The sequence below is a fragment of the Chanos chanos genome, chromosome 1 (assembly GCF_902362185.1).
Source record: "Chanos chanos chromosome 1, fChaCha1.1, whole genome shotgun sequence".
NCBI classification, from domain to species: Eukaryota; Metazoa; Chordata; class Actinopteri; order Gonorynchiformes; family Chanidae; genus Chanos; species Chanos chanos.
In genome coordinates this window covers 31,530,176-31,542,806 of record NC_044495.1, presented here as the reverse complement: position 1 = coordinate 31,542,806, position 12,631 = coordinate 31,530,176, and the positions used below count along the sequence as shown (strand labels likewise).

Here is a 12,631-nt window from a genome sequence, read left to right as displayed (position 1 = left end):
TATCAGTCCTGAGGGATGAGGCTGTTTCATTCTGCGTTTGGGGAGTAATGTAGCAAAGGGGCGATGCACACCCACCTGTTCGGTGCCAGCTGTAAACAGTTGACAGCCGATATGCAAACAAGCACATAATGTCACATCCAGAGCAAAGACCTTGTCCTTTGCACTATCAAAAGGAAGACTGCGTTCTTGTTTCACAAACTGACTGCAGATCCGCACCGATTGATCCATAAGTGATTCTTCAAGAGTAAATACATAAGAGATAGAGCATTAAGTCCTCTTAACAAGAATGTGAAAAACGTTTTTGAAAACAAAAAAAAACTAAATAACCAAAGCAAATATGTTTTACAAAATGAAAACATAAAATGTAAATGTGCTGACTGATGCATATGTTTAGCAAATTATGTAGTGCTTTACACCATAGATTATGAAACTGCACTAACTTAAATTAAACCCAAATAGACTGTCTAATGTACACTGGGCAGTGTGCATGTTTCTCATTAGAGGGTGACAAATGAGAAATAACAAACTCACTCTGACTACACTCACTGCAGAGTGGACCCATCCATTCAGTTTCACAGAAAACAGTTAAATATCACTTAACATTGATCAAGACGTGAAAACTCTCAGAGCTGGTTACAGATGAACAGCCTCCAAAAATTAAACAACAACAACAAAACATTACCATTCAAAGAAGTGTCAAATAAAAAAAAAAAAAGAAAAAAAAAAGGAAAAACTGAGGAAAAAATCATTTTGACTAATTAAAACAATTGAACTTTCAAGCACACAAATATTGATGGGCAAAAGAAAACTGAAGAAAAGTTCAAGGGTGGACTTTTATTTGTCTTTTTGTAGTTAGTTCACGTTGTGTTTGACACGTAGATGGAAGAAGAACACCGGAAAGACTGCACGTTTAAGATACTGAACTTTAAACGGTCTGTGACAGTGTGTTATTGCTCACATTGGCACTGGAGCATTAAGCCTATAGCCCTGCCATTCTGTTGGTCATCCGAGCCTTCAGGTGAGGCTAATTAGGCATGGGATTTTCTGTGCCAGGGTCATTTACCACCCTTTGTTCTCCCTTGAGTGTCAGCAAGCTTTTGTCCAGCAATATCTCTCATCTCTTACGGCCTATGGCCTGGAATCAAGTTGCCATATGCCTGGTTCCATGTCTCCTGAATGACTCAGTACTATTTGTTACTACCTAGACAGGATTTCTATTGGATGTGACTTTATGTGCTTGTTTGTATATTGGCTGATGGAGGACATTTGGTTTAATTTCTCATTGGCCAAGAGCATTCTGTTGTACTGCCAGACCCCTGGAGGTAGTGGCAGCTGGTGAGAAGACGTGTTAGCAAATTGAGGGCACAGGAGTCTCTCTCTCTCTCTCTCTCTCTCTAGGTAGATATTCTGAGCAGATAGATGGCCATACGAACTGGAGAGCACATACATGTTTAGCTTTGGCATTATAATAATGATAATTCATCTATCATGAATTGTCATCCATCTAACATCTATCATTTGATCTTCATGCCATAAGCCCTTTGCAGTGGCACATAAAGAAAGGGAAAGAGAAAAAAGACAAGGGGATGGCCATAACGAACAAGACATCTCTAGAGAGGAAATTCAAAGGCAATGTGAAAAAGGAAGCGGTAGCCTGTAAGCCGAGCCTTTTCCTGTGTCTGACAGAGAACCTCGTGTTCTCTTCAGTTAAACTGACCTGATGCAAAACAAGAATTGTTTGAGACCTTGGCTTACAGATTATTCTACAAATGGGCAAAAACAGAAGACAGTGGTTTGAGGCATTATAGAGAGTAAAAGTGAATGAACAAACAAATAGGTATTCACACCTTAAATTCTGTTTCCAACCTAACATCACCTCTTTGATGACAAATTCTTCCTTTCACTACTTGTGGAATGAGAAAGTCCTTCTTCATTTGTAAATGTTCTCATTTTTTATGATTTTATGATGGATACTTGCTTACAACCGAACAGAGGACCAATCGTTCACCAGCGTCAAGCACAGACAAGCAAGCTTCTGCTTTTCACAGTCAAATGTATGACTCCGCCATTTCCCTTTGACCTAGTTAACCCTTTTAGCTCAGTCTTTTCTAGAAAACAGGCTGTAGTGTGGAAGGTAAACAGCTGAAAGCAAATGTGATCTGTTTTAGGAGCTGGGCATAAACTGATGGGAAGGTTTTAATGTAAGGTGTCAAACTGCCAAAACTGCATTTATCTGCTGGGTAAAATGTGTAATATGATGCTTTGTGTGTCTTGTGCACATATTCCATATGTTAGCAAGGGAGGCCACAAAATGGAGACCAGTGGGTACATATGAAAAGTCTCTCCAGTCTCTACGGCAAATTTTTGACATTACTGTGACTTCTATGAGAGTCATGCTGTCATCTTCTCCTCACCTCCTCACCTCTTTTGCTCTCCCTTTCTCTCCTAAATGAATTAAGCAAAAAAGTCATCCCATCCCAGATGTGCTCTCACCAGGGAGTAGAAACCTTAAAAAAGTCATCAAGGAAATTTCCACTTTGAAAGCTGACGCAGGAACTTTGTAAGTTTGAATAAATAAATAATTAAATATGCATAAACTGTAACTGCTCCCTGAGTGCTGCAGCTTGAGCTGACACCCAGGTCAGGGGTAATGAAACAGGTGGGGAAAAAAAGAGAGAAAAAAAAAGAACACATAGAGAACAGTGTGAGCAGGGCTACTTTTCTTCTCTCTCTCTCTCTCTCTCTCTCTCACACACACACACACACACACAGTCCTGTGTGATGAAAAGAGCTGGGGGAACAAAATGAAGGAGAAAGCAGGGCCATCATGGAGACAGATAGTGATTATTAAATATAAACTACACAAATGGGCTGGTTTCTGCAGAATCTTGGAAGGACCAAGAACCAGTGGGTATTCTGTGTATATACAGTAAACTGTGATTGAAATTTAAAAATGGCAGATGAAATATTGACTATTGAATTATAACTGATTAACCAAAGCTCTACCCGCTCACCTCTGACACTTCTTTGTTAAGGAGCGGGGAAAGATCAGAATTTGGCCTTTATGTTTGACGGTGGGAATAAATCCCATATGAGATCCCTGTTCTGAGCGTTCATTTCCCAGCATGCCTGGCTGGGTTAGCATGCATGACCTAAACTGCCTGCACTCGCTGAGACCTCCACTGGGTCAGCATACTCCCTGGGGCCAAACTAGCCAGCAATGAATCCCTGCACAGAGCAAGGAAACCAGGCCAGCCTACAGACTGGGAGACTGGGACAGTGAGGGATGAGCACTGGCCTGGTGAACTCAGCCAAAGTGGAACACAACAGATGCAAGCACTCTCCAAAGATCATAACCTTTGTCATGGTATGACAATAGTGGACTCTCTGTGCATGATATAGTTGTGCTCATGTTTATCAGTATGTTTTTTTAATAAAGAGATCCTAGTATGTGCCTTAAAGACAAAAAACACACACACACAGCCTGAGGGAAGAGAGATTTCGAATGAAGGTAAAGAGTGAAAATGGACAAACCTGCATTCATGAACTCACAGAGGCTGGTCCATTCAAAAGGAAGTTCATTATTTTAGACATCTTGGTCTGTTACAAAATATCACTGAATTCCTCCGATGATTTATCGCGTAGTTGCTGAATTTTGAAATAAATGTTTTTGGAAATGCCAAATGGGTGAATGAGAGTCCTTTTCTTGCCAATACAAGGTCTTCTGTATTGTGTTTACTGTATATCTCACTCATAGGTCTCCTATACCACGCTCCTTTTATAATTACAGAAGTAGGACATCTTTTCAAACTGGTTTGTACTTAGTAGACCAATATGCCAAAACACTTCCTAGATTTACTTACATTTTTTAAGAAAAAAAACCTGTCAAATATTTATCTATATGGGGCAATATGCATAAAGAGTAGGGCAGTACGTATAAATGCACTTATATGTGAACAAGAGCAAACTTACTCTTTAATGAGAAAACTTTTAAGTCTGTATTAAGTTTGGGTTACAGGCAAGGAAAAAATGCTAACACTTGGAGATGTTTCAACCTTTTGTGACGTACGCTTATAGTGGTGATGGATGAAAACTGTCAACTCATTTGTTTCCCACGATTCTCGGTTTCCAACAGTTTTGTCTGGCTTTGTGTGTACTGTGAACACAAAACTGCAGGAATGTCAGGCAGAAGCGGGAAAGATGCTTTTGGCTCCTGGAATCTGATACGATCATGTTTAAAACGTTTTATAGAGAGCACACTTCCCTCAAGGCCATTCAATACATCCTGGAAATCAAGTAAAAAAAAAAAGGAATGATTCAGCTAAACTATAAATAACTGTTGTTCACAGGCAAAGCTTGTCTTTTACATCTTAGTAAAGGCTGAAATGGCAGATTGCAGGTCACTGTCATGCATCATATACGCTGACTCTTTAAAAGTCTAAAATGAAAATTATATAAAAAACACAGCTTATTTCTTGACTGTAATGATTTATACTAGAACAGCACATTACACTCTGAAAGCTGAAGTGAACTTTTTTTATTATCATTATTTTAATTGAGGCTTATTTTTTGTATCCTATCACTTTTATATGTTTCTGTATAACACTGTAGGGGTTCAGTTTAACAAGGACCTCACACCAAAAGAAGTTACTTAATACTTAGCTCCTGTCCAGACCCAGAACAAATTAAGAGTAGAGTCCTTTCCAAAGTTGTGACAGCTGTAACAACTATTTCTTAAGCAAAATGGTTAATAAGTCAGTTCACCACCCAATTTGCTTTACTCTGTCCAGTGACAATGTAAAAGGAAGCATATTTCAGTCTCTCAGTCATTCTACAGTATTGATAAGACTAGTAATAACAATTGGATTGTTTTTGTGTTCATTTTGCTTGATTGGGCTTTTGCAGCTTGAATGAGTCATCCTGAAATAAATAAGTTGTTATCATCCTATTAGGCAAGTTAAAATATTAATTTCAGAGGTCTATGGTTGGCAAATAAAAACAATTTTCTCTTTGTAACTATTCTGTTTTTTTTTGGACGGTTAATTTTTAATAATTTAGTGAACGTAGAGAGTTAGGATTATCTTATTTTTCCAACAAATAAAAAACTTAACTCTGCCTTAGCATCTCCGTAGTGCATCCTTGTAACAGCCAAGTGATACCAGACACAGATACCCATTGCACAGATGCAGTGCAAAACAATTCTGAGCCAAATGCAGTGGAAAAAATGAAGGGCTCTGCAGTATGAGCAATGTACACCAAGCTGCAAGAGGCAAAGTAATTACTGGGGAAAAAAGAATAAATTCATATATATTATTTCTTTGCCTCCCACAGCTTGGTGTACTTTGCCAATACTGCAAAGCCCTAACATACATGTAAAAGTTAAAATAACTGAATGATAAAGACAAATAAAGTGCACAAATAAGATGTCTTATACAAGAACTGCTAGCGACAGACCGGTTGGAAGTGAGTAGGCCACACAGATGAGGGCATGCATGTTCACATATTTGAGAGAGGGCAGCTGCTTTACAGATGCAGCAATGCCAAAAACCTGCCCCCCCCTCACCCCCCCACCCCCCCGCCTAACACCCCATGTTGTCACCCTTCCTCCCACTCCAAAGCAGGAGGAGTTGACTGGGGCCTCTTCAGGGGAGCCGTTATGTAAGTACCAGGGAGAGGGCGTGTAGGGGACAGCTCTGTTTACTCACTGTCAGAAAGGAGAGGGACTCTGGGTTCAGCTTCTGTCATTTCCAACATGTTCTGAAATATCTTGACTATGCAAACATAACGGATCAGGTGGCTCTGTAGTAGAATGCATGTTTACTGTGTGATGCAGAGGCTTTCAAGAGAACCTCCCTCAGCTTAACTCACTACCTGCGCATGCCAGACGTTTAATTGAAAACAGAAATATAAGACAGCGGAATAAAAACGTTGCTGAAGAGAGACTGTCATCCCCTCCAAATATTTGTGAGCCTCTGTTGTGATTATTCATAAACAGACCCTGGCTTAAAAACTGTGATGGACACTTTCATCACAAGTTATTCATGAGTGCAGACTCACTGATCAATGACAGGTCACTTAAACTATTTCTACCTCTATTGTCATTAATGTTAATCCTTACTGTCATATACTACAATTATACAGCTCAGTACAAAACAGTACAAATATTTGCTGTACTGTATTGTATTTGTTTAATCAAAGTTTATCAGATATTTATTGATTCAAATATAGATTCTATTACATCCACAGTATGCAACATAGATCAATGAATAATTAAATTAATAAAGTTCAATAATTCATTCAAGTCCGTGTTTAAGCTCAGGACACTAAAAACAAGATGTGCATTCCAAAAAGATGAAATTGTGTACTACAGGAAGTATATAACTGACTACCGCCAATGTAGCTGTAGAGGAAGTGTGTTTAAGCTTGGTTTGCTCAAGAAACCACTCAGGTCACATGATGTTCCTTCATCTTGTTTACAGTGTTTGTGCTGTTTCAAAGCTGACAAATCACCATATTTTTAAAACTCTGACATATGTATTTTATACTTTTTTCCCATGATCCACTTCAGCAAACTGTTGTTCAGAAACTCCCTAATGCTAGCTGCCCCAACCTGTTTCAATATCAACATCTCTCTGTTCACCAGACTTAAATGCTACAACTGCAGATTACAGTTTGTTTCTGAGGCTGACTTGCACCAAGTTAAACTGTGCAACAAGTCCATTTTGACAGAGAAGACAATTAGACTTTATTGCTCTCATAGCAGAGCCACCTGATGGATGGTAAATTCTCTGGCTGATTCATGGTAACCATACAATGCATCATTCTGAAAGCCACCATTTACATCTGCGATGACACACCATGTGACCAATGACACTTGGATAAACTTAAAAGGAAGCTTTTCTGCTTTTATTCACAGATTGATTAAACATTCCTGAAATCTCTAAAGAGCTGATGAGATGGGTATGAAAGTACCCCTGCTTCAGACCCTTGAGATAAACAGATATATCTAGTATAAGTTAACAGGTAAGTGAGTTTCAAAATTTTGACTCCTAGTAAGAGAGCATCAACTTAAGTGTACAGGGACAGGGATACATTCAGAGGAGAGAAACTTGCTGTGTGGTGTGCACGCACACGCACGCTCTCTCTCTCTCTCTTCCTCTCACACACACACAGACACACACACACACGGAGACACAGGATGTGCAACTGCGTGTTAATTATTATCATACAGACCAGATTTGACTTGCTATTACTGAGGCAGTCTGACCTGAAGCAATTCCTTTATCATTTAGATTTTGAAAAATATGAACCGACAATCTGCTGAACTAACGGACACTTTACTAAGCAAGAGATTCCAGAAACACGTCTACAACACAAATATCAGTAAAATGCCAGAAATTCAATAACTGAATCACTGTTCACTTACCGCCGTTTACAGCAGCAGGTGTTACCACAATTCCCTTCGCTTCTGTTTTTGGGGAATTCTGTCCGTACCTGCCGTCATCCTTAGTGAGCATTTGTTTAGGATTACCTTTTGAGTCCAAAACAGTGGCGTTCACCGTGGCGCTATAATAGTCCTCTTTATTCACCATATTTTTCTCGGCTCCTGTAGACAGCGTGCACTTGGGCAGAGCGAGCGTGAAGATAACGGCGAAAAGATAGCTGCAGCATAGCGTAGGTACGGTGCACCTCTTCAGCATCTTCGGAATGTCTTATCGTTATTCCACTGAAACAACTCAGTCCGTCACCGTAGAAAGAGACAGACGGAAAAAATAATAAAAGGGATTCAGGCTGCTTTATCCTTAAAAGGGGGGTTCTGAAGCTCTCGTTTCCTTTACCGTGTACAGTCCCCGCGATGTCTCGTCATGTAAACATGCTGTCCTCCCCTCACAGCACAATGTCTGTACTCCAGCACATGCGGTACAAACTCGGCCTTTGGACAGGTAAACCTGGGTATGAACTACGAAAAATGTAAGGGGAAAAAAGGTTAACGAGTCGTTTTTAGCTGCCATTCAACGGTTAACAGTAGCCTGCACGCTTTTATACCATGATGTATTATTCCAATGAGCATCTGAACAAGTGATTAAATATTAAAGCACAAAATGTATCAAAACAGCAACATCGTGGGCTATATCTGTGGATGTGTCGAATGTCACGGATAAGTGAAAATGAACGAGGAACTCTAATCTACTGTGCAGAATTTACAGTGAATATTCTGGCCCATAACGTCACCAAATCATTTCGGTAACAGTCAAGCATGAGGTATCATCTGCTCTTCAAAGAAAGCAAAAACAAAAAACCAAAACCAAACAAAAAACATTTAATCGTTATTTAAAAATCATTTGAGGTATGGGGTCTCAAAACGATTTAACTGTTATGTATCCAATGACAAGAATTAACACAGCTGTGCACTGGCAACAAATGTATCGCTCGAGCTGTCAGAACTGCTTTGTGTTTGTGAAGCGCAGCCAGCTGCCATACGACTGACAGCTTTGTCTCTGACGACTTAAAGTATTTACTGCTGAATGTAATACGAATCGTACCTTCCTTTTTTGTTGCTCACAGACGATATTTACAAGCAGGAGCTCTGGTGTATAGTGCAATTTCAGCGCGTGGCGGCCCGTTTCGCCTTGGCTTACACGATTCTACCCTCGTCGCCTTTCCTTCTTCTGCAATACAACGCGCTGCGCAAGCGCGACAGACTGAAACGAGCGAGGCTATACAAGGGGAAGGGGGATCTAGGGCGGTGCGTATACCATCAGTACAAAAGCTTGCTTTTTTTCTTGGACTAGGATGCTATGACTCTTTTTCAAAACACGTCAGATACGTGCTGACATCTGACAGAGTTGATCTTAGAATGCGCCTACACTCAAATCCACGCCAAAGTTCACATTTATAAAAAAAAGTCTTTTACGAGGAAAAGTACTTAGCTCCACGTTAGATTCCAACTTGACGTATGCATATTTCGTTGTGGCAATGCTGGAGTTGACTACTGCAGGTAGTCAGAAATCTAAGCGCACCAACATGTCGTCTGCTGCCTAATTGTTCCCGCATTATTATGTGATTGCGCAAGCAAGAATAAAGCTTCTTCAGTTTTGTTGTTGTTGTTATTATTATTATTATTATTATTATTATGGTAGTTTTTGTCGGGTTTGTTGGGTTTTTTTAGTCTTTTTCTACTACCGCAGTTCTCATGATATCGATTCCATTGGAGGCGTCAACACTGTGCGGGCGCCTGGGGAGCAAAAGGGGACTCTGCACCCTCAGTTTTAATTTTCGGCCTGGGCGATAAAACCACAGCGATGTGTATCGCGACAGACACCTCATCAATAGCAATAAGAAAACTGTTCGATAGAACGTTCGATAGTTTCACTTAAATGCATTAAATGCAAACTGTCAGGAAAACACATAAGGAATACGCAAAGTTCGGTCGTATGAACAAACCCGAAGAGTGCCCCCACCTTCTCTCCCGGTTCATAAACAGCCTATCATATCCCTTGATAATGGAGTGTGCTTCGAGCGATACTCAAACAGCCAATCGTTAACAGGTGTATCGTCCGCTTGCACCATCGATATGCGCACATAACGACAGACACAGCGTTGAGTGAGAAAATGGGTACAGATGATGAGGAAGTTGAAAATAAGGTGGTTAAATTCATAATTACGACAGAGTGTTGGGGCCACACTGAGGTGGAAAAAACCAACAAAATCTGAGATTTCGATGTCGTAATATTACGATAACAAGGTCGTAATTTTACAAGAAAAAATCGTAATTTTAGACTACGTGTTATTTTAGTTATTTTACAGGGGAATATCAGATGAGCAGCCTGCTGCCTGCATTAAAATGAGGAACGTAGAGCATCTTGTGAAGATTTACTTTAGTATAGGTTCCACAAATGAGAAATACTTAATCTTTTGGCACATCAGCACCACATTATCGTAAGTATCAAGACTTTGAAAAGATTGCAAGAAAAAGCGTCTACTCTGAAGAAAGAACCACGCGGACTTGGAGGAACTTTCCTCTTCTGTTATGATTTTATTCTCGTGATGTTATGATTTTATTCTCGTAAAATTATAACTTTAGTCTCGTAATATTACTTTTTCTTAAGGTATTATTATTTTATTCTCATCACTTATGACTTTATTCTCGTAATATTATAACATTGTTTCACAAGTTTTACTTAATTATCAAAAATAGGTCATTAAACATGATCAATAATTATCGATATGACCAAAATGAAACATTGTATAGTGATAAATTTTACAGCTAGCCTATATCGCCCAGCCCTAAGCCTAATCATAATGTACACCTTTGCCCCCTTGCAAATCTCAGATGCCCCCTCAGTCATTGCACCCTGCAGCCGGCCCTGACTCAACAGGTCCGTCCTAATGCTAAGTGTGCTTGTTCACAGCTAATTGATCAGTTCACTCGTTTTTTTTAATTGCCATGTTTAATTGCTTATTTTCCCATTGAAATGAATGAGGGAAAGTTTTAGGTCTCTAGTGGTACGACGAAGGTTTGCACCCAGTGGCATTCGATAGTTGCATTCAACGGTCTTTTGTTCCGCATTTTCTCTGAATCGCTCGTCCGCATATTTCAGAAATTATCTTAGATCAAATGTGGTGTGGTTTCTACACAACCTTTTTATAAATGAGGTCCCAGGTGTCACCGGCTCCGCTGCTAAGGCCCCCACGGAGTATAGAGACCCACACTGTGAGTGAGGTAATCAGTTCGTTATCGCCAATTCACTCATCTGATTTGACAGAGCAACTTAAAATTTCCACTGTCTAGCTTGATTAGCATCTTCCCAAGCAGGGGTTGAATTAGGGGTTGAATTTCTTAACCTGCTTCTCAAGGTCCATCAGCCACTGCACATTTTAGTCTTAGCTCTTAGCTCAACAACAGTAACAGACAGGGAAAAGGTGATGGCTGAGAGGGTAAAGCATTATGTGTATAAATATTGGTAGTTACATGCTATTACTGACTGACAGTATTCCCACTGAGCAAGGTTCCAGTCAGAGTCAAACAGCTGAAATGTCATCTTCATATCTTTCTTCATGAAACAAACATGTCTTAACAGGTTTCAGTCATACAAGCCAGATACTTTATTTTACTATTGTATGTGAGCGTGGATAGAGGGATGAGGATGCTATTGGCACTCCTCAAAAAAAATGAGCAAAAGGGTAGTGAAATCCCTATGATGATGGATAACCTTTTCCTGTTGCTGAAAGGCATTCAAATATTTTAGTGGTAAGGCTCCAGCAAGATGGTTGTATAACCCTGCCGTAAGGCAGACGTAGCCATTTTTATGAATACCCACAAATTGTCATGTTCTTAGAGACCACACACACTGGCATTTTAAAAGCTGATCACTTTATATGTGCATTTGCATAATAGGTGACATATATAAAGACATACATACATCTCTTATAGCCCAATGACACTCATTATCTTTTCAAATGTGCTGGCACAAATAGCATAGGGATGCCTTTATTGGCCGATGGCTGATGTATTACACAGTTCCTGTGTAATGGATCTGTACATGTTCAGGAGGTGCTCAGATTCAAATAAGACTGGGCAACCTGCTAATTGAAGGAAAATATGCCACTTTGCTCAAAGACATATTCTCCTGTAGCTGGAGTCACACAGAGACAGGATAAAAACTGGGTAGAATTTGGTAGAATTGACAAAGACAGGTACACACACTCAATATGGCTAAAACAGTTTCTGTGGTTTCTATGACTCTGGGAGAAAGATGGCACCAAGGAAACATTTGATGACATGGCACAGTATTTAGTGAAATCCGTGTTATACTGTAAATGTAATATTGTTTAGATGTTAAACAATGCCCTCTATAGTCCTTACTGCTTATTCACTAATGGAATATACAGAAGAGAATTGCTCCCTCTAGTGGCTGTTATGTCCACTTACAGTCCTCAAAATGATAAAGAAATTTTAACGGTATAGTATTTATTTGTAATGTTTTCTTTTTTGTAATGTTTAAGCTGCATCATATCTGATTCATTTTGGTAAATATGAGCAAACTGAGAGGTGTTGGAAGAAAAAGGGCAAATGTGGAATTTCAAAACAGAGTAGAAAAGTTTTATTAAACAAAACACTGGACTGTAGGGGAAAGAGACATGGACTATACGGGAAAGAGAACAACTTGATATAGTTCTGGAAAAATAGTTGTAAAAAGCATAGCTTTGGGAAGGGAATACTATCACTTTTTATCATAATGTTTCCAGATATTACAAGGATTTTAAACCTTTTAACCTCTACATAGATTATATTTATTCAGGAAATATTGTGGTATTATAGAGACAATTTTATTTCATAACTTAAAAAAAAAACTATAACAAGTTCAAACTCAACTCAGGAAACTTTGTAAAGAAGAAGTGGAATGTTTATGTTGTAGAAACCTGTCCTCTAGTGCAGGGGTCTGCAACCTTTATTATCAAAAGAGCCATATTTGCCCCCTCCCACCAAATAAAATGAATCTGGAGCCGCTAAACCTATCTGACCCTTAAAATAAAGATAACACAGTTCATAGAATTTTGTATATAGTTATACTCTGTATACAAAAACGATTGTTTATAATGCATTTGTGAAATTGTAAAAATACAAAAA

General features: G+C 39.2%; 1 protein-coding gene across 3 annotated transcripts in view; it reads right to left on the bottom strand.

The window, feature by feature from the left end:
• Positions 1-8,679, bottom strand: part of rnf130 (ring finger protein 130) — a 37,637-nt gene extending 28,958 nt beyond the window's left edge. For all 3 annotated transcript variants that reach the window (XM_030781780.1, XM_030781773.1, XM_030781788.1), the window contains exons 1-2: positions 8,544-8,679; positions 7,427-7,960 (exon numbers count right to left, since the gene is read on the bottom strand). In XM_030781780.1, coding sequence (XP_030637640.1) covers positions 7,427-7,700 — 274 coding nt within the window. In that variant the 5' untranslated portion in view covers positions 7,701-7,960; positions 8,544-8,679. The remainder of the gene's footprint in view (positions 1-7,426; positions 7,961-8,543) is intronic.
• Between the last annotated feature and the right edge of the window lie 3,952 nt (positions 8,680-12,631).